Here is a 23,286-nt window from a genome sequence, read left to right as displayed (position 1 = left end):
TACAAAAAAAAAACAACAACAATATTTTAGATTTGGCTTTTTCAAAAACAGAACGAGGAAGTGTATTTATTTTTAACTGAAAGCTCACAATCCAATAAGTATTTATTAACTGCATCTTATATTTAGGACAACCTGGAAATCTAAGGTAATAAAAACAGTCCCAATCTTCTGTCTAAATGTTGGTCCTCAATTGAAATCTTTTTCAATGGGTAAGTGGTTTTCAGAAGACAAAGGATGCTAATCAGTCTCCTGTGTGTTGTTCTTTTTATACAGAATAAAGCCTGTTTGTGCCCCAGGGCCTAACACCAAGTCTGACATATAGCATCCATAAGCTCAACTCCTAGAGGTTTGACTTCTCCTCATTCCATAAAGAGTAATCAATTCTGAGCAGTCACTGGTGGGACCAATGGCCCCAGCTTGCCTAGGACTGAGTGCTTGAGAGAGTCATGGCAAACCAGGGCAGCTGGTCACCAAAGCAGACACCTCTCCTCTCATTATCTAGCTCTTCTTTCAGACATGAGGATACTTACATTACATACAGTGAAACCTGATCATCAATCAATTTGTAAATTCAAAGACTTCACTGTAATATGATTACTCTACATACTACACACCAATGGTAATATTTTACCATTTTTGCTAGTTTGCAAGATGTACATTTTTCTTGGTCTTGTACCTGAAACTATTCCTGGTGGAGACAAACTCCGACAGATTTTAGATACCTACAACCTCCTTCCCCTACCCACTATCTAAGATTCTTCCTGGGACAGCAAAGTAGGGTTGCCCCAAGATTTCCTTGTTAAAGTGGGGTAAGACTCATGCACTAGCTCACATCTACTACTTAACTTCCACTGTCCCAAATAAGGACTAAAGTTTGGGTTCTAGTACTCTCCCCCAGCACCAGGACTGTTGACATGCTTTAGAGGAACAGGCACATCACATTCACATTTCACTATCCTAAGAGAAGCACCAGTAGGACACCTTATGGAAAGACTCACAGCTGATGGTCTTCATGGGACCATCTTGGACACAAATCTCAGCTCCACCACTAATGCTGTGATCTTAAGGCAGTTGGCAAATGTCTCTCTGATTCTCAGTACCCTCATCTGTGAAAGGGGGTAGAATCCTACCTGCAAAGTTGGCAAAAAAGATCGGAAATTATACCAAAACACAAGACACCCAAGGGCCTGAAATATACTGTAAAACCTTAAGTTGGTGCACATTTGTTAAAACACACACACACACACACACACACACACAGGCTTCTGAACATCAAGTCTCTATTGACACAGACAAAAAGCAATTATTCCCATCAGAAACATTTCCTTTATATGGGAACATACTGTTTATTAAATAAGAAACTAATTTTTTATCATTGGATTTGAATAAATTTTCTCCTCCCAAGCAATCTGATTGACAGTATACCATTGCAGCATATATTTTCTTATTATCATCATTATTATTTCCCACAACATTTAATACCATGTTTCCTTCTCTCACATAGAATATTACCCAATAGAAGTCTCCAAAAGGGGCCATAGCACATTCATAACAAAGATAGAAAACTTTCAATGTCTGCTTTCCAATATGATGATTCAACTGAAACAAAGCTGAATGTCTCAGCTATGAAACTGAAAAAATGAAAATCAGCCCACGTGTACATCACGGCCAGCCACGATCATTAACACCTCCACGAAATGAGGGGAGAAAAGAGAGAAACTGCTTCTTCTTACCAAACTTCTATATAACTTCAAATTACTTTAAAAAAAATTTTCCTAAAAGGCATTCTGCTGCCTTTTTGAGGCATGAACATTTGGGTGTCTTCTCAAGACCAACCTCGGGCAAGCGGGTGGCGCCTGTGAAATGGAAAACATTCGGAAAACAGCAGCCCCTCTTCAGCTCCATGTACGGGAGACTTTCTCATTTCCAATCTTGGCTCAGGTCAGAAGAAAAAGGGGAAAGTTTACATTCCTGGAAAAAAAAATGCAGCCTATTTGAGGGCATGTCTGACTTTCAGTCCATGCACTAGTCCTCTTGGCTTGTAGAGTTTTCAGTGCCCTGAAACCATGATCCCTCTGCCTCCATGGTCCTCTGAGTGTAGTTATTATGTCTGCAAACCAGTAATGTCACAAGTCAAAGGGTCTGGGGCTTCCCAGGGAACCACCATGTCTGAGTATATTCTGATTTGAGAAACCTGTGACAAGTCTTCTCAGCACTCGCCTTCTAATTTTTGGAGCCGATGCCTGGGTTCCCAGCATCCAGGTCACAGTAGCTAGAAAACATGCTGGAAGGGCAAAAAGCCAGCAGCCTGGAATGGACTGTCTCTGCAGCTCTGGCACATTCTCCACACACGCCACACCACTCAAATGTCCTATAAAATGTCAAAACCAATAACCTGGACATGGCCGATTTATCTGTACAAAAAGGCTTTATAAAAAATACTCCCTGCACTTTAAAAAAGAACAAAATAAAGATGCATGTAAACATCGCCTCTAAGCCACCGGAGGAACCCTTGAAGCCTTGTCATCTCATCTTTCGAACGTTCTGCAGTTTTGCTTGTTCCGCTTCTCTTGGAGGTATCAATCTGTTTTTCTCTTATTAATAGAGTTCAGAGTCTGAGGCCGCCTTTGCGTATGAGCCTGTGGTTTCATTCGCAGAAATAGTATTATCAGGAGACTTATGATGTGCAAATAAAAGTACATGGACCTGGGAATAAAAATATACAAAAATTATATTTCAAATAAGGATGTAGATGGGAAACATCATCTAATTATATCACCTACAGTATGACAAGTGGGAGCACTGCTTTTGGCAGTAGGAGACCTGTCTACACTCAGGCTTCCCTCAATCCGCTCCACAGATAATTCCCTTTGGTAGGTGAGCGGGTCATGGATAGACTGAAACCACAAAACTGGGCAGGGCAAACCAACTGGCTCATCTGTGGATACACACGGTACTGTCCCATTGATATAACAGGCCAACCCAGAGAATTAACCCCACGACAGCCAGACACCCCCAATATTCAAAGTCTAAGGACTCTCAAGACCAAATTCAAACCCAATACTGTCATATGACACTTAATGATATTTCAGCCAATGATGGACCACATTAATGATGATGGCCCCATAAGATTATAATAGAACTGAAAAATTCCTATCACCTAGTGACATCGTAGCCATCGTAACATCACAGTGCAATGCATTGCTCACGTGTTTGTGGTAATGCTGGTGTGAACAATACTAAGCTGCCAGTTGAATGAAAGACTAGCACATACTATTACATACAATACATAGTACTTGATAATGACAATGAATGATTATGTAACTGGTTTATATATTTACAATACTATACTTTCCCATTGTCATTTTGGAGTATACTCCTTCTACTTAAGAAAAAAAGTTAACTGTAAAACAGCCTCAGGCAGGTCCTTCAGGAGGGATTCCAGAGGCACTGTTATCACAGGAGATGACAGCTCCATGTGTGTTATTGCCTCTGAAGACCTCCCACAATGGAACAAGATGTGGAGGCAGAAGACAGTGATATTGATGATCCTGATCTTGTGTAGCCTAGGCTGATGTGTGTTTGTGTCTTATTTTGTAACAAAAAAGGTTTCAAAAGTAAAAAAACAAAATAGAAAAAAGCTTACAAAAAATATAAAGAAAAATGTTTGTATACCTGTACCATGTTTTTGTTGTTGTTGTTTTGGTTTTGTTGTTTGTTTGTTGTTGAGATGGAGTTTCACTCTTGTTGCCCAGGTTGGAGTGCAATGGTGTGATCTCGGCTCACCGCAACCTCCAACTCCCGGGTTCAAGCGACTCTCCTGCCTCAGCCTGCCAAGTAGCTGGGACTACATGTGCCACCACACCCGGCCAATTTTGTATTCTTAGTAGAGACAGGGTTTCCCCATGTTGGCCAGGCTGGTCTTGAACCCCCAGCCTCAGGTGATGCGCCCACCTCGGCCTCCCAAACAGCTGGGAGTGCAGGCATGAGCCACCATGCCCGGCCACCATGTTTGTTTTAACCAAAGTGTTTTATTACAAGAGTCTGTTTTTAAAATGTTTAAAGTTTATAAAGTAAAAAAAGTTACAGTAAGCTAAGGTTAATTTGAGGAAAAGTTTTCTTAATAAATTTAGTACAGACTAAGTGTATGGTGTTTCTAAAGTCTACAGTAGTGCACAGTAATATCCTAGGCCTTCACATTCACTCACCACTCACTCACTGACTCACCCAGAGCAACTTCCAGGCCTGCAAGCTCTGTTCATGGTAATACAGGTGTATCCTTTTTTATCTTTGCTAGATTTTTACTGTACCTTCTCTATGTTTAGATAGATAAATACTTATCATTGTGTTCAAGTTGCCTACAGTATTCAGCATGGTAACATACTGTACCGGTTTGCAGCCTATGAGCAGTAGGCTATCCCATACAGCCTCAGTATATAGTAGACTATACTATCTAGTTTGTGCAAGTACACACTATGATGTTCAAACAACAATGAAATTGCCTAATGCTGCATTTCTCAGAACATATCCCTGTTGGTAAGCAACGTATGACTACATCCTATTCCTTAAACACAATGCAACTAACACTTTAACCCATTGCTCTACTCATATATAAAATGTTCTTCTTTTGTGTCTTATGAGCCAGAAGAATCCCAATTTTGAAAATCCAGTCCATAACCCTAAAAATAACTGTCATCTAAACTAATAATAAAAAACAAGTTTTGCTTTTGATGTTTGTGGACTTCTATCGCAAAGCGTAGTATTCAGCAGTATGCACAATGTAGATATCCCACAAATATTGGGCATATCAATACATGCAAGTAATTAGAAACAGCTGCATTGGCACAACTGCTCTAGATCCATTTGGAAAGGTTCAACTTATACTTTCCCTAATGTTTTTTGAAGAATAAAGGAAAATAATGTTGGGAGGGAGGAAAGCACAACTGATTTATGCATCATTCCCCAACTTCTGTGATTACAAGGTCAGGCACATTATAATCAGATAACTCACATATGCCCCGAAACTTCCCCATCTTTAGCAGGAGGAATGCCTCCCTGACAATATTTACAGAATAGCGAAGAGCTCAAACAGAAGCAAACATACATGCATTCATTTATTCTTTCAATACGCATTTACTGCTTAGGATATGCAAAACAATAAACTGGATCTACAAAAAGGCATCAGCCTCCACCCTTTCCCATGTGGGAATGGAAACAAGACAAGTACATGATTAACAGCTGTTTAACCAGGGAAGGGGTAAGCAGCAACAGCAAGTGACCATCTAATTTACTGTCTAAACCAAGACATTATTGAGCGTGGAAAAAGCGCTCCACAGATAAACACGGTGGTTTAACAGGTATAGACTGGGATTCTCATGGGCACACCCTAGCCATAGGTAACTCCAGCTTTCAAAATATGCACATCCAAAATATGTTATACTTTGTTCTTGAGCTTTGTCTTAATCTTTCATATGTGGCCAAATCTACACTGGAACAATTACATTAGGTAAAATCCAGCTACTTTGAGCATCAAGTGGAAAACACCTAGTGAGGTTTAGTAACCTCTTCTGACATTTCATATTTCTCTAAAATTTTAAGGAATATTTCATCTATTATGGAAAGACTAAACTAACATTTATTGATCATGTCAGGCATTGACCTAAGGACCCAGATATAAAGATGAACTAGGCAGGTTCCTGCTCTCAAGGAGTTTGCCATCTACGAAAGTTTCTACGCAAATTCTAACGTTCTGGCCAGGTGCAGTGGCTCAGGCCTGTAATCCCAGCACTTTGGGAGGCCAAGGTGGGTAGATTGCTTGAGTCCAAGAGTTTGAGACCAGCCAGGGCAACATGGCAAAACCCCATCTCTACAAAAATAAAAAAATTACACGGGTGCAGTGGCACGTGCCTGTAATCCCAGCTACTCGGGAGGCTGAGGTGGGAGGATCACCTGAACCAGGAGGCAGAGGCTAGGGCAAGCTGAGTTCGCAATTGTGCCACTGCACTCCAGCCTCGGCAACAGAGGACACCCCAACTCAAAAAACAAATAGAAAAACAAATTCTAACGTTATTACCCACTGAATTTAAGAAAGAGTTATCCAGTTCAAGACAAAATGATGTACGTGAATTTGATTTTCAAAATGATTTCATAGAAAGGTTCTTTCATGACATATTTAAGTATTCACTTGGGCTCATTTACAACTTAAAGAAGTTAGACTGAGCACTCCAAGGCTGAGATCTGAAGCCACTCTACACTGAACACTGACTACACCTAACAACGAAGTACAAGTGAAATTTCAATGTTAAACAATGAGGATCTACTGAGAAAAGGGTTTGCATACAACTGTGGTTTACTGCTAGCTACCGAATTTAGCCCAAGGGGAGGAACAGCTCTGGAACGCAACCAGGCCTGCCTTCACTAAAAAGCTATGCAATTTTATTTCTTCACCAGATTCAGGGATTTTCTTAAAAGATTATGAAAACACTGTTTGAGGTATAATCAATCTGGAATAGCCAAAGGTAACATGTGGCTGTTAAAATTCTAATTAATTAAAATTCAATAAAATTGAAAATTCAGTTCCTCTGTCCCACTAGCTGCATTTCAAATACTCAATGGCCACACATGTTGGGTGGCCAGCATCTCAGATGGCACAGATGTAGAGCAGTTCTGTCATCATAGAAACTTCTTTTTTTTTTTTTTGAGATGAGTCTCACTCTGTCACTCAAGCTGGAGTGCAATGTTGTGATCTCAGCTCACTGCAATCTCCACCTGCTGGGTTCAAGCAATTCTCCTGCCTCAGCCTCCTGAGTAGCTGGGGCTACAGGTGCATGCCACCACGCCCAGCTAATTTTTTGTATAATTAGTACAGACAGGGTTTCACCATGCTGGCCAGGCTGGTCTCAAACTCCTGACCTCATGATCCGCTCGCCTCGGCCTCCCAATGTGCTGGGATTACAGGCGTGAGCCACCGTGCCTGGCCGTCATAGAAACTTCTATTGGACAGAGTCGATCTAGACAGGAAACTTAAATTCTATAAATAACTAGAAACCAGAAAATACACTAGGTTGGATCATCTAAAATAGGCCTACTTGACCCAAAAAACGTCAACTCCTGTTTCATCCTAAATAAAAGTGTTTTTAAAAAAAATATTCTGGGTTGATTTTAAAAAGAAGTGAAAAGCTACTTGATAATTTAATTCTGCCCCTTGAGTTCCTGCCTAGGCCTAGCTGTTATGCTTTAGTTGGTTAAACACAATATTATCACTAGCAAATCACTTATTGTGACCCCCAAGCAGTAGTTCGCATCCGAAATAACTTCTCCAAAAGAACTTTTTAGTAACTCCACTACTGATATTGCTATTAAGGGAACACTGAGTCTGAAACTCAGGTTTAACATTTAGCTGCTGTGTAAATTTTGTTACTCACCCTCTCTTGAGCCTGCACTTCCTCATGCGATAAACAGGGACACTGATACGTACCGCACCGCTCTCCTCAGCTCACCTCCCTCCACCTTGGATTCTATGTTCTGCCCACATTCACGTTTCTCTGGTCTTCAGTGCTCGGAGCTTCATGCTACACTATGGGGGGCTGCATGACGGGGCTTTTCCAGGCTGTTTCCAAGTCTGGAGCACGGCCCACAATGCCCGCCTCGCCCACCGCGCTCACACATACTGAGCCTGCTTCACTCCCACTGCACAACTTCCAGGACAGAGCTCAAAAAGATGCCCCCAGTGCCTAGGCTGAGGCAGATTCCTGTTACATACTCTCTTAAAACTCTATACCATTCACTCAGAGTATGATCTCAGCATGTATTTATACATTTGTCAATTACTCCCTGTCTTTTCCATCAAGCTGTCACCCCAGTGAGAGCAGAAATGATTTCTGTATTTTGCTTTCCATTCTAGCCCCAGATTCTAGCACAATGCCCAGCACACTATAGGTATTACATGATACTGAGTGGAATACAGGCACTTTTGCTATAACATGATCAATATATTCCTTAAAAATCTTGTATGAGGCAATATCAGGGGCTTAGAATACCAGGGCTTACAGGAAAAAAAAAATCATGTTAGAAATAGATAACTCAAAACCTAGGAGGAGTCTGTAACAGAAACAGAGCTCTAAAGGAGACAATTTGGACAGCCCCTGCAGACAGCTCAATGGCGCCAAAGGCTGCTTCTGGGTATGTTAAAAATGCAGAAGACAAAAGGGCAAATGTTGGCTTGAGGGCACTGACAAATGGGAATGAAATTGGAGCCGGAAGCACGTGGGGCTGCCCTAGGTGGGCACAAGGAGGCAGAAACAGTCAGAATGCCGGCTTGGGGATGCGCCTCTCTGAGGAGGGAGCCCCAGTGAAGGGGGCTCCTGTTTGAGGTGTAATCAATCTGGAATAACCGCTGGCAACACGTGGCTGTTAAAATTCTAATTAATTAAAATTCAATAAAATTGAAAATTCAGTTTCTCTGTCCCACTAGCTGCATTTCAAATGCTCAATGGCCACACTTGTTGGGTTTCTCATATAGGACTGAAATGCCTCCTACCTCTCTAGCAGCTGAACTGAGGGCTTCTTTTTGGCTGAAGCTTATAATTCTCTTCCCACTCTTCTGGCACCCCTTTGCATAGAAAACTTTGGGTATAAACCAGTACAGATTCCACGTTATATTGACATAATTTCTTATCACCTAACTCATAGTATAAAAGCATATATTGTGACAGAATGGACTTCATTGATGAGTGTTATATGGTTCCCTCAACCTTCTCTTTCTATAGCCTCAAAAAAATCATCCCACTTATAGACACTGATACACATATTGAGTAGTAGAAAATTCTTCAATCCATTCATGACCCCTCCATCAGCTATAGGGAATTCCCAACTTAGGAAGAAGGTGTGTTTGCACTGTTTATTTCTAAGTAACTTTTAAAAAAATGATACGATGTTCCAAAGTTAACCTAGAAAAGCCTGTGCAACTCATTAAATAATACAAGGTAGCATTTATTGAGTACAGACTATATGCCAGATACTGGCCAGAGCCCTCTGCACATTTACCTCATTAATTCTAACATTACAGTACTAAAGACGGTGCTCTGCAGTGAATTTTCTTCTCAGCCTCATTTTTCAGTTGAGAAAACACAGGTAAAAGAGGTTAACAACTTATCAAAGATCACACACAATCAGTTCACAAGAGCATGTGCTCAACCACTTCACAACAGTGGAGAAATACAGTTCATTACACATAACTGTGAAAGAATAAAAGTCAGCAATCGGAGGTTTGCAGTTCACCTGGAGCACAGGTGTTTGACTATAAAGGTTGGTCTGTGGTGTGAGCCTCCTCCTCCTCCAGCCTCAATTCCACATACACCCCTCCAACACGTGCAACTGGCAGCATAAACCCCCCACCAGCCTCACCAGGGAGCCCTTCGGCACATCACTCGATCAGGCAATGACAGCCTCAGCTGCACTCCCCGCTCCTGCCTCAATTTCTGTCCTGCTCTCAGACACCTCATAGTCCCCAGTACAGCCTACCTCCCAGGAGAAAGAGCTAAGGGCAGCAAATTTACCCTCTGAGTTTTTAATCAGGGTCCATCCCTTGAAAATATACTGCCATGAAGGGGCCCCTGAGTGACATTCTGAGTGGCTTAAGGGATATCCTGTCAACAGTGCTCGTACGTATTGGAATTTGTACATTGGCATCTCCAGGACACCTATTTCCTCTTAAAGCTTCTATGGACATTTCCCACACTGAAGCCCCAGTTAGAAGTGTTTAGGACTGCTTCATTCAATTTACTGCCTCCTAAGTCAAACACAGTGAAAACAGAGTCGTTTACTAGACGGCAACTGAGACCACGGAAACTTACTTGTATAAGCTGATGGTCGGTTCAACTGCCAACATCACAAAGGGCGCCACCGTGTAAGAGACAGCCAGCTGAGTGACAGCCCAGGTGCCTGCATCATACACAGCCTTGAGAGCTCTTGAAGAAAGGAAGTAATGTCTGTAGTTGTTCCTGACCTGCAGGCCAACACAGGCAACAGTAGTGAGGAGGGGGTGAAAAACAAATGACAACTTTTACTCTGTGCATGCAGATAGTATGCCACAGGAACATGCGCTACAGAAGATAACCAACATCTGAGTTGTATTTTTGACTACAAATACCTTCAGGACTCTTTTTTTTTTTTTTTTTTTTTTTTAAAGAAAGAGTCTTGCTCTGTCACCCAGGCTGAAGTGCAATGACGCAATCATAGCTCACTGCAGCTTCAAACTCCTGGGCTCAAGTGATCCTCTCACCTCAGCCCCCCAAGTAGCTGAGACTACAGGCGCATGCCACCATGCCCAGCTAATTTTTAAAAAAATTTTGTAGAGATGTGGGTCTCACTTTGCTGCCTAGGCTAGTCTCGAACTCCTGGGCTCAAGCAATCCTCCTGCCTCAGCCTCCCAAAGTGCTGGGATTACAGGCATGAGCCACTGTGCCTGGCCAACTTTTCTTATTAAAATAATAATAATAATACATGTTCACTGTAGAAAAATGGTCAACTAAGCAAACCAAAAAAAAATTTTTTTTCTTTTTTAACACCTCCCAAAAGAAAGCATCACTTAAAAACTTGGCACAGAGCCATCCAAGCTTTTTCTATTCATATGTATCCATGTTAATATTCTTAATGGTACCAATATAATTTCTACCTCATTTTTTCATTTAGTAACATATCATGCACTTTTTTCCGTGTCAGTAAATATTAATCTCCAATATAATTTTAAGTTAATTATGGAAAAATTAGCTTGTCTTCCCATCCCATTTTGCTATTATAAACAATTATATGATGCATATCCTTGTAAATAAATCTCTGCCCTGTTTCCTAGTTACTTCCTTCAGGTAATGATAACACAAATAATATTACTATTACTAATAATACAATTTACTGAGTGCTTACTCTGTGCCAAGCCTATGCTAATGCTTTGCATGGCTCATCTCTGGTTGATTCTCTCATCAAGCCTATTATGTTAGCGTCATGATTCCCATTTTACAGATAAAGAAACTGAGACTTAGGTAAAGAGACAATTCTTCGAAATGGAAAATGCTAGGTCGAAGGATACACTCATTTGTAGATCTTTTGACACATATGACGAGACCTGCCTCTAGAAAGACCCCCAGTTTCCAGATTCAGGTCAAAGGCAGAGCTGAAAACAATGGGTAGGTGATAGGCAGGTCAGCCCCAAAGCAGAAGACGCATCAGTGCCCAAGGTTGCTTCTCAGCCCTAAGTTCCTCAGGACAGAGACCGGGGTCCACCCATTGAGCAATGCTGCAACAGCAGGTATGAGATTTTACTGGGTCACTTCTAGGGCCCAAAGACACTTTATGACTGCTGAGTTCAATCTCCTTCTAGACAAAATAAAAACACTGTTCTATCAACTCTCTCCTCTCTATCCCCTACCTAATTCGTTTGCGAATAGTGTTTCCAGGCCATCCAAAAGAAAAGGTCTACACAAATCTGAGCCTTTATGCCAGTTGAGACCACAGAGTAAAAGACCCCTGAGGGAATAATAGTCTGGATATATTAGCAAACAGAATTCTGAGTTTTATTTCTTAATTTGGCCTGACCACTTGTTCTTCCGTTTTCTTTTGTAATCTAAACAGTTACATGAACAGGAGAGAAGAAAATATCTCCCCTGTTTTCTATGTACAAATATGTACAATATGCACTTAATTTCAAAAGTATACTAGCCAGCATGAACAGTAATCCACTTTGTTCATATATATATGTATATATATATATGTATTCCAGCACACCTGTGTCTAACTAAAATGAGATCCTCAGGGGAGGGACTCTTGTCTTGTTCACTGTGGTAGCCCAGCGCCTAGAACACTGACTAGCACACAGTAGGGCTCCTGAAATCTTCAAAGGATAAATGAATTAAAGGGTGAGTGGATAGCAATGTGGGGGCTCCTGAATTCACGTCCAAAATATGGCTCAATCAACGTCAATAAAAACTCTCGGCATCAGAAATAAGGAAGGCCACAATCACAATCAAAGATTAAAATAAAATTAAATACAAAACTCCTGTATTTGGCAATGAAAGCACTGAATCGCAATTACTTCTATGCATGTTCGTCTCCTTCTTGGAGGAGAGTTTTATTCTTTATTATCCTGCTCTACAACAAGCAAATTGCAGAACAATCTAGAGAAACTACAGGCTCTTGAAAAATCCTAGAGAACCAAATTTACAAAAGTCATAAACACATACTAAGCTAACTGTGTTGGGCATGTGAACACATGAGGTTAATCTCCAACAGACTCACTTTCCGTGGCCGCTATTTCACTGACTGCTCAAGAGATTTTGTGAGTTACGTCTAGGCTCGGGGCAATGAAACGAGAAATTAAGCAAAGTATAAGCAAATTGAAGTCCTATGGTACCTACATTAATTAATAATCATCATCATCTGTAATTAGTAGACTGTTCACAGACTTTAACAATTAAAAATGTTTTCATCTCTTAGGGTACTAAACATCGTCCCTAAAATTGCTTTTTTTTTTCACAAACTATGAACATACAATGGTTAACCGTTTTTGTAATGACTCCAGAGGTTCCTACTTATTGCAGTATTTCTCTAATGGGAAGACTCTGGCATATTGTTTGATTTTTCAAAACATGACTCCCACCTTCACATCCCACCCCCAACCCCTACTAGGACCCAACAGATAACAAACATGCAGGCATCAGATTACTAGGGGGAAAGACCCTAGGCCTAAAGGACACTTACCGCTCTAGCTGCTAATGTGACAAGAATTCCAGTTAAGAAGGTGAAATAGTATCCAGGGTAGACACCATGCCACAAAGCAGACAGGATGAAGGTTAGCACCGTGGGGTACCATGGAACCCGCTGATAGCACACACTGTGAAGAGAGGAAGGAATAAGACACAGGTGAAACATACCAGAAACTTCTAAGCACAGCTGCTGCTTCTTGGATAAGACCATGCAGAAATCATTTGGTCCGTTACTGATGGGATGCCTCCTTAACTGTCTTCGGGGACTTGCAGTGCAATCCAAGCAGCCTGGACTGCCCTGGTTTCCTTAAGCATTACCAGATAGGCAATTCACAGCTCAGCCTTTTGAGGAGATGTTATACCTTTTTAACCTCCATAGACTAAATGATCTGGACCCATCGCACTGTATCTGTTACAGGTCTGAGTGATCACTTTCCACCCAACAGGAGTTTCTGCCTTACAGACGCTTACTCCACCAATGGCCTCATCTACTGGGGGTGCTTAAGTAAGTGCCATTGGCATCAACAATTTCGGAATCAGGGTCTTTAGAAATGAATATCCTTATTTAGTAAAAATTAATTTACCTTTCCCACCAGGCTCCTGTGCCATCTAACCTAATCAGCACCATCACCCTGTTCATCTCTTTTGGCAATGACTCCATCACAAAATCAATGTGTCAGTTATGTGACCTCTTCAGGTCTCACAGTGTCCATCAGACTTCAATCCATGAATCTGCCTTAAAGAGTGATACTGTGACAATCAAGAAAACGTCAGCAAATACCCTGAAGGTTTTTGGCTTTCTGATTGTTTATTTAAAAAAAAGTGATAGGGAATTTCCCCCCAAAACTCAGTCTAGGAATTGCCAATGGCACTCTAAGGAAGCCACCATCTGGTTTACTAAATGAGAGGACCCAAATAAAAAATAAAATTGAAATTCAAACAGTTAACACCAACCCAGCACTGTATGGGTGGTCAACAGTAACCGATTTAAACACAAACTAAGCACTATGGTGCTCTCTTCATAGGAAGAAAAAGAATGCATTTGGAGAGATGAACACAAGACTGAAATCCCATTTGGACACAGGATGACACAGCACATTGGGTGTACTCAGTCTACAGAAATGGAAGTTCATGCTAAAATCATTTGCAAATTTAATTAATAGCAATAACGTTGAGGCCAAAATTTCAAGATGACTATGTACAGATCAATTATCAGAATATACTGCATGAGTTTACTTTGGAGGAATTACTACACACTCTGTCTCTTCTCTTACCCCAGTGTTTTGACCCATGAAAGATGCTGCTTATCAAAACAGTGGAATCTGCTTCAAAGCTTAATATTTTTACACTCTCCCTGTATTCATTATGATAGGCATATCACTAGGTAGAAGAGCTTGCTGCTTCAAGGACAGCATATTATTATTTCTGTAGTAAATAACGTTTTAAATTTTGAAACATGTAGGAAAACAAAAGGATAGGGAAATATCAACAAAAATATAAATTTTAAAAGCATAAACATCTGGGATACCATAAAGCATTTACTGCTAGGGGTGAACACTGCAATCATTGGTGATTTGATGCAGGCATTAACCTTCCTTGACATCTGAGCAATAGACTCTCCCTTTAGGTAAGAGGCAGCACAGCAGAGAGGTCAAGAATCTAATTCTGGGCTGGGTGCGGTGGCTCCCGCCTGTAATCCCAGAATTTTGGGAGGCTGAGGTGGGTAGATCACCTGAGGTCAGGAGTTCGAGATCAGCCTAGCCCACATGACGAAACCTCGTCTCTACTAAAAATACAAAAAATTAGCTGGGCTTGGTGGTGGACGCCTGTAATCCCAGCTACTCGGGAGGCTGAGGCAGGAGAATTGCTTGAACCTGGGAGGCAGAAGTTGCAATGAGCAGAGATCGCACCATTGCACTCTAATTTGGGCGACATAATGAAACTCCTTCTCAAAAAAAAAAAAAATCTAATTCTGAAACTAGACCATTTGCGCTTGTATCTATCCCTTAGCTGGGTGACTTTGGGCAAGTGACATAACCTCTCTGGGTCTCACTTTCCTCATCTGCAAAATGGGGGTAATGACCCCCAACATCTCATGGGATTGATGAAGGATTAAACCAGGGCCTGGTATACAGGAATGGCAGCATTCAAGGATATAAAATAAATATGCTACATTATGACTTTCTCAAATCACTGTATTTCTACTTTTTCATTTACGGGGCACAGATGTTAATACAAAACTAGAGTGTCAGATGACATTGCCACAAGCAGACTCCCACCATTCATCTACTGACTCCCCTCCAAACATATCCCAGTGCCCTAAGTAATGAGGTCGTTTTTGTTTTTCTTACCACTTTAGCCAAGTAGCTGTCTGAATATTCCAGTTTTCCAAGTACATTTTGAAACTTGTGGCAGTCTGGAAAGAAGAAAATAACACCTATCATTAGCTTTAAAAATACCCCGAGTAATGGAAAGTTCTCCCCAGTTTCCCTGGCAGCAGGTTAGATACGGTATTTCAATAGTGACTACTCACAGTCGAGAGCAAATCAGCTGTTCCGTCCTACACAGGACAATTTTCTGCTGTTTATAAGATCCACTTTGCAACTAAAACTTGGCTTGCGAAGTCTCAATTTTTTTCAACATGTATTTTCAAATTACAAGAAAACTGAAGGAACGTTTTGTGGGTTTCCCTTCTACTCTGGTTAAAATTTTTTAAGCCATCTGAATTTTATAATTAAATATTCTAAAAAGGGATTTGCCCCAGGAAAAGTTTAATCATGGGAATTTGGTGCCTTTATGGGGACAGCTTAAATTTAATCGTCATCTTTTCACTGCGTAGCCCTCTAAAACTAGGTCAGTCTTGTGCAGTTAACTCTATAAATAGCTACTCAGGTTCAAATGTTTCCAATTGTTTCTGGAATAGTAAGAGATTTTATGCATGAAGGCATCACAATACAGGAAAGGAAACAAATATCACCCAACTGGCAGTGACGCAAGCAAATCAACCACTGAGGAAGGGACATCCCACAATAACCTATAACCTGGCTTTTCTCATTAGGAAAAAAAAAAAAAAAAGGTCTTATCCAAGTTCTAGTGATAAAAAGCATGATGCAGCTGGGCATGGCAGTTCATGCCTGTAATCCCAGCACTTTGGGAAGCCGAGGCAGGCAGATCACCTGAGGTCAGGAGTTCAAGACCAGCCTGCCCAACATGGCGAAACCCCGTCTCTACTAAAAATACAAAAATTATCCGGGCATGGTGGCGGGTGCCTGTAATCCCAGCTACTCAGGAGGCTGAGGCAGGAGAATTGCTTGAACCCGGGAGGCAGAGGTTGCAGTGAGCTGAGATCGCACCACTGCACTCCAGCCTGGGCGACAGAACAAGACTCCATCTCAAAAACAAAAAACAAAAAAAACCATGATGCAAACATACAAGGATCAGAATTACTAAAGAAGGTAGAAAGTCTAAGTGCCACTTTTTTCTGAAGTGTTTTCAACCATAAGAAAATCATATATAGGCCACACATTGGCCTAATGTAATATGTTTGTAAGGGACAGAAGGAAGGAGGAAGGGAGAGAAAAGTAGGAGGAAGGAAGACAGATGTAAAATAGATCTTTTTATTGTGAGTTTTTATTTCAAAACCTCAAGGAGTTTTATTTATCTATTTCTTCTGCTAATAAAATGCTATAAGCCCAGCCTCAAGGTGTCTTAAACTAATCAGACTTCCTTGTTTTTCTTTAGCTCCTTATTCTATATCAAATGTATGATGAAAATGTAAACTTTCTCCTTCTGGTTTTCTTTTATAATAAGTACATAACTTAATGACTTAGCCCTTTATCCTGAAGACATGTCCACTGTGGAAGGATTCTGTTTTTTGGCGCATAGCTAGGGGGACTAGTAAGCAGCCGAAGGTCAAGGGGGACCACTCTAAAGGACGTTTACCCAACAAAACTCCAAGGCAGCCAGTCCATGAATTTGGAGGGAGAGAAGAATCTTAGTGGGAAAAAGGGGAAAGTCATAACACACTTGAACTCTCTCTGACATCATCTATATAAAAAAGAGAAGCTTACGGATCATGTATACTGCTTTTCCAAAACTCAGATAGTTCATTCTGAAAGCTGGACCTTGTCCACTTACAATGTGGTCCATCCTGACCGGGGACTGCTTCTTGCCTCACATGCAGTGACCAATAGTAAAAGCACTATTTGTTCATTCAGAACTGACGCTGGACCTTGGCCATGCTCCTATAGCATCTGCCAAGGCTTTCCACCCACAGGAGACCCCAGATCCTCTAGGACTATACAAAAATGAGTGTTTTGCCCACAGTGGCCCTCGATTAATATCTGTTGAATCTGATTGACCTGAATAACCAAATAGCATGATGAGTTTAAGTTGAACATAGGATGTAATTTACTTAGATAACAGTGGCATGCTTCTATTTCTTTCTGCTTGTCTGCCTTTTGAAGTAGCGCTGTCTCAATGCTAAAAAAAAAGAAAAGTGAAAATATAATCCTCCCTATAAATTCCACCATGTTTTGTAGCTAAAATGTAGATCACTTTTCCTCTGGAGGCCGTCCACATGCAAAAATCCTCAGGCAAAAGACGTTGGGGGCTTCCCCCATGTCCCTTTCTGGCCTAGTTTCCACTCAACGTGGGTGGCAGGTGGTCAGTTTCCATCTATCTCTGGCTTCTTGCGCTACACACACAACCCCTCCTGCCCAAACTCTCCAGTGGACTCTGTCTGCCCTGTGGCAGGTGGAAAACCAAAACCAACAGCAAACATAAATCACCTGGCTAGGAACGCAATGCTACTGCATGTTGAGAATCATGCCCCTCCTCCCATTCAGCTGCAAGGAGGAAAGGGTCTGCGACCTGGCATTCCTGTCTACTCCGAGAGCTAGCAATGCAAAGAAAATCCGGAATGATGTGGCCCCAAGGAGACCACCTCTGATAATGACAGCAGACCAAAAATTGTGGTGCAAGAATGAAGACAGAGAGAAAAACCACACCATTACAGTGGCCTAAAAGTTGTACATTACGACAATTTTTCTTAAAAGTGAATGGATTATAAATGCCTCCAAAGCAACCACATAGAACGTTTGCAATATTGAAATCAAAATACAGGAGCTTCCAGTCTGCATTCATCACTGAAATAGGTGGAAAGAGAAGACAGAGAGATGACATTGGTACTTTCTAGTTGAAAGAACAGGAATGTAAACAACAAAAAGATTTTCCCGGCTCTTTTTCAGATGTTTTTGTGTCATTCTTCCTTGAACCATTAAAACTGTCAAGAAAGTAGATATCTTAAAAAAAAAAAAAAAAAAAAAAAAAAAAAGACAGGAAAAGAAACAATTCTGAGATGCCAAATGTCCAGGAGGCTGCTGAGCCTGGCAATCCCCTGACAGCAGCTTTTCTTCGGACACGTGGATGAAGCATTCTGGCGATACGACACTCAAAGCAAACCATTTGCTTTCTTCACTATGGAAGCTGGACTTAAAAGCATTATACACTCACCTCAATTTTCCAGATGTTTAGGTTCGAAAGCAGATCCCAATGGAAATTCCCATTCTTATCCACTCCGCTGAACCCAAAGCCAGCTGCATTATTCACTGCATCAGCTATGGTTTTTAAAGTAACACATTAGGATATGGAACAAGAGTCACATTGCTGCTTTTAAAAGACACTAAATATCTGTCTAGCTTCAAGATGGAGATACATGCAGTAGTGTCTTTGGAAAGGAACCCCAAAATGTAAAGGACCTGCTAACATTCTGAATCAGAAAAATATATTTGGCTGTTTGGTAACCTTGATTTTTATGCATTCATTGCCTTGCATTTAGGGAACACCTGCTAAGGTAAGAGGAAAGAAGCTAGATGTCCATATAATGCAAAAATGAGAATAAACAAGAAACGAAGAACCAAAATGAATAAGTAAACAGTAGAATTTAGTGACCAACTTGACAGGAGGGGAGAAAAGAAAGGTGGTAAAAATAGATCTGAGTTCAAATACAGAGACAAGAAGAAACAAGGGACCCAGAAGAGGTCTCAGAGCTGTCACTAAAGATAGCAGGGCAGTACCTAAGAGGCAGTGCTAAATCAGGAGGAGAACGAGCTCCACAAGAGCGACTGGAGCTCCTTCTGGACACGTGAAGCATGACCTGCCGGCAGTGTATCAGTTGGAGCTGCCGAGATGGGGTTAACGAAAGTTTAGGTCCCAAGACAAAGGACAGAGCTAGAAATGTGACTCTGGGGCCAGCTGCAATGGAAGCCACAGGTGGACAAAATCACCCAAGCCAGCCACCCATAAAGTCCCTTTAAAAGCTCCTGTTTCTATCTTTATCTTATGTCACTGAACTATAAGAGAACGTCCTCCTGCTGGGAATATTTCGTCTCTATTCAATTCCTTAATGAACTCAACACACTTTTATTATGATGACCAAGAGGCTAATTGTCTCTTTCTACTTATTTTAAAATCTGTTAGAATATTTTCTAAGAAAAAATTAAAATGAACTAATCAAAATAATTAAGTGATAGCACTGTGAAATCCTAGATCTGGAGATCTTAGAGAAATCTTTCTTTTTCTATAAAAGTCCAACTCTAGATGACCTTTGAAGAACTGCTCTAAAGAAAAACAACCTGCCCTACGTCTGTCTCATTTATATTTGGCAGAGATGATGATTTAACACTGCTTATCTTATGCTTGGCTTCACTGTAAGATGATCTGGTTTCTTTTAGAAGAAAGCATGAAAGAGACCAAGTCCTTCTAAGTCATTCTCCCCTCGCCAACTGGACAGGAACCCAGTGGAGAAGAAAAAGACAAAGTGAGGGTGTGCCTGTAAGAAGTGGTTTTAAATGTGTGGGAACTAATTCATGAGTGACAGAGATCAACGACACTAAGGGCCTTGAGGTCTGTGTTGAGAACTAAAACCAGAGCCAGGCTGACCATCACCGGGCTCAGCCTAACCACTTCTAAATTCCTTCTTCCATCTCCAGCCTCACTTCTGGCATAGCTGGTGAGACCTAAGAGAAGAGAATAATGATAACTATCTTTTCTGTGTGTGCGCACGCGCGCGCGTGTGTGTGTGTGTGTGTGTTTTCAGTGCTTATTATCTTTCCAGGACTCTATATAATACTTTACAGGCAGTTCCTCATTTAATCTTCATAACAGTGTTGAGACAGAAGGTTAAGGATGGGCTCTGGGGGGAAATTGGACAGGTTTCTACCTCAACTCGGCAGCATACTACATACACGGGCCTGGGAGAAGAATCATCTAATTTCTAGAAACCTGTTCCCTTGAGCATAAAATGGATATAATAATGGTATTCATTTTAAAGGGCTGTTGAAAGGATTAAACAAAATTAAATATGTGTGCAGTGGATAGCTCAGTGCTGGCCCAAGTTAACACTCAAGAAAGGTCATTATTATCATTATTATTATTATTACGCTATTAAGGGGACTGAGGCTAGAGATATTAGGTAACCATTAAGATCATGTAACCTCTGGGAGGCCGACAAGGGCAGATCACCTGAGGTCAGCAGTTTGAGACCAGCCTGGCCAACATGGTGAAACCTCATCTCTACTAAAAATACAAAAATTAGCTGGGTGTGGTGGTGGGCACTTGTAATCCCAGCTACTCGGGAGGCTGAGGCAGGAGAATCACTTGAACCCAGGACGCGGAGGTTGCAATGAGCCAAGATTGCGCCATTGCACTCCAGCTGGGCAAGAAGAGCAAAACTCGGTCTAAAAAAATTAAAAAAAAAAACATGTAGTTTGTCAACAATGCCAGAGTCTCAATCCTAGAACTCGATTCCACAACCTGAGCAGGTAAGAGCCACACTGAAAGAGGAAAATGGTGAAAGGTTCCCAAGTACTGACTCTCAGAACCACACTGAGCCAATTCGGAATCCCCACTCTCCCTAGTGATCCCACAGTCATTTATCCAAGCCTGGTTTTTGTCTCAGAGCAGTGACAGGCTCTAAGTTCACCAGTCCAAAAGTGGTTTTACTTGTACTGTGCATGGCTCCAATCTATTATTACAGATAAATTAATTTGTACGCCCACCTGTTAGACTACGTGGTCCTCAGAAAACAGCCTGGACTAAAGTTAAGTCTCACTAACTAGTACTAGTACTAAGTAGTAGGGAGAAAACAGCCAGGACCATACACTAAGTCCAAAAGAAATAGTTTGATTATTTGAATATAAACAGTATCTAGAGCTAGGCTAACACAGTGCAGCTCAGTGGAGATTCATCAAGAGGCCAGCTTTAAGGATTAAATTTATAATCATGTGTAATTAGTACATCAATTATATGTAAATGGTGTTTTAAAGAGAGCTGGAGAAAACAATTATTCAGTTAAGCAGTTTAAATATTCCCTGATACACTATTCATTGCTTCTTTATTGGTAAATAAGACAAAGGTTAATTTCAAACCAGCCCATGCAATCTAAACTATAACAAACTTCAAATTGAGGCCACACAAATTAATGAAGTGTTTCTACTGAAGCTACCCAAAAAAGACAAAGAAAAGGGAAGCATGGGGGGAGAAAAACAGCTAAGTCCACAGAGAAAGCTCTCCACAGGAAGGGGTACCTCTACATTGTACTCCAGATGTCTGGGAAACTCCCTGAAGGGTAGAAAGGTGCAGGTGCTGTCTGTTCCCATGACACTTCCCAGTCCAGGTCCCTCCTTGTCTTGGACTTTCCCTATGGAATGGAATGGCCTTTCTTTCCTCCTGAGATCAGGAGCTGATTTAGTCCAGAAGCTAGCCCTTAAGCCCTGGGATACAGAAAATGGGAGCAGGAGGATAGGAAAAGAAAAGAGAAAAGGAAGGTGGGTGAGGCAGCAGAAGATAGTAGGAGGGAATTAGATATATTCTCTCTCTCTCTGTCTCCTACACACACACACATACACACTCACTCAGATTAGAGGAAATTAAAACTATTAATTATTTGGCCAGGAACAGTGGCTCATGCCTGTAATCCCAGCACTTTGGGAGGCTGAGGCAGGTGAATCACCTGAAGTCAGGAGTTCAAGACCAGCCTGGCCAACATGGTGAAACCCCATCTCTACTAAAAATACAAAAATCAGCTGGGTGTGGTGGTAGGCGCCTGTAATCCCAGCTACTTGGGAGGCTGAGGCAGGAGAATCGCTTGAACCCGGGAGGTGGAGGTTGCAGTGAGCCGAGACTGCACCACTGCACTCCCTCCTGGGTGACAAGAGCGAAACTCCATCTCAAAAAAAAAAAAAAATTATTTCACATAGAAAAAATAAGCTCAATGATCTAAGTAGGGTTCCAACCATAGCAGGTCTGATGCCTGCCTGCTAAAGAAGTCATCATTTGTTAACTGCAGAACAAGAAATAAGATAAAAGAAGACTACTGAACCTTCCCCAATGACCAGTCTGTATTCATCCTTTTCTCTTTATTCCTCTCACTGGGACACTGCTTAAAGAGTATTGCCTGGTGGCTGTATGTCTGTGCTCCCAACCATGCAACAATCTTGAGGGAGAGTCAACGTCCCACCTCTCGATTCCTCCTAGCACAGAATCTGGTACTCAACAAAAACTCCTTGAATTAAATTGAAAGTGTACAGAAACAAAATTTCCCTCACTGTAAATTTTACAAAAGCTCTAAGTCAGATCTCTCCAGCCAAATGTTATATAAATACAGCATTGGACTGAACTTATGCAGGAACATTTTGGCCCTTAAAAATAATTTGGACTGGGGGAGGAAGGAATGGGGAGTTATTCTTTACTGGGTACAGAGTTTCTGTTTGGGTGATGAAAAAGATCTAGAGATAGATGCTGGTGATAGTGGCACAGTATTGTGAGTGAACTTAATACCACTGAAGTGTACCCTCAAAAATGAGTAAAATGGCAAATTTTATATGTATTTTGCCACAATGAAAAAAATTATTATTATTTTTTTTGAGGCAGAGTCTTGCTCCATCACCCAGGCTGGAGTTCAGTGGTGTGATCTCGGCTTACAGCAACCTCCATCTCCCCAATTCAAGTGATTCTAGTGCCTCAGCCTCCTGAGTAGGTGAGATTACAATAGCTGGGATTTTCCTACTAATTTTTTGTATTTTTAGTAGACATGAGGTTTTGCCATGTTGGGCAGGCTGGTCTTGAACTCCTGGCCTGAAGTGATTCGCCAGCCTCAGCCTCCCAAAGTGCTAGGATTATAGTCATGAGCCATTACACCCAGCCAAAAAAAAATAACTTTTTTTTATTTTTATTTTTATTTATTTATTTTTTTTTGAGGCAGAGTCTTGCTCTGTCACCCATGCTGGAGTGTAGTGGCACGATCTCCGCTCACTGCAAGCTGCGCCTCCTGGGTTCACGCCATTCTCCTGCCTCAGCCTCCCAAGTAGCTGGGACTACAGGTGCCTGCCACCACGCCCAGCTAATGTTTTTGTATTTTTAGTAGAGATGGGGTTTCACTGTGTTAGCCAGGATGGTCTCGATCTCCTGACCTTGTGATCCGCCCGCCTCGGCCTCCCAAAGTGCTGGGATTTTTTTTAAAAAAGTA

At 41.4% G+C, this 23,286-nt stretch overlaps 1 protein-coding gene across 6 annotated transcripts in view; it reads right to left on the bottom strand.

The window, feature by feature from the left end:
• Nucleotides 1–1,326: 1,326 nt before the first annotated feature.
• Nucleotides 1,327–23,286, bottom strand: part of MBOAT1 (membrane bound O-acyltransferase domain containing 1) — a 115,064-nt gene continuing 93,104 nt past the window's right edge. For all 6 annotated transcript variants that reach the window (XM_055263457.2, XM_063632141.1, XM_055263459.2 and 3 more), the window contains 5 exons: nucleotides 18,273–18,376; nucleotides 15,110–15,174; nucleotides 12,754–12,886; nucleotides 9,855–10,006; nucleotides 1,327–2,706 (listed from right to left, as the gene is read on the bottom strand). In XM_055263457.2, the coding sequence (XP_055119432.1) occupies nucleotides 2,580–2,706; nucleotides 9,855–10,006; nucleotides 12,754–12,886; nucleotides 15,110–15,174; nucleotides 18,273–18,376 (581 nt within the window). In that variant the 3' untranslated portion in view covers nucleotides 1,327–2,579. The remainder of the gene's footprint in view (nucleotides 2,707–9,854; nucleotides 10,007–12,753; nucleotides 12,887–15,109; nucleotides 15,175–18,272; nucleotides 18,377–23,286) is intronic.

Source organism: Symphalangus syndactylus, chromosome 23 (assembly GCF_028878055.3).
Source record: "Symphalangus syndactylus isolate Jambi chromosome 23, NHGRI_mSymSyn1-v2.1_pri, whole genome shotgun sequence".
Classification (NCBI taxonomy): domain Eukaryota; kingdom Metazoa; phylum Chordata; class Mammalia; order Primates; family Hylobatidae; genus Symphalangus; species Symphalangus syndactylus.
This window is presented reverse-complemented; position numbering and strand designations above follow the sequence as displayed.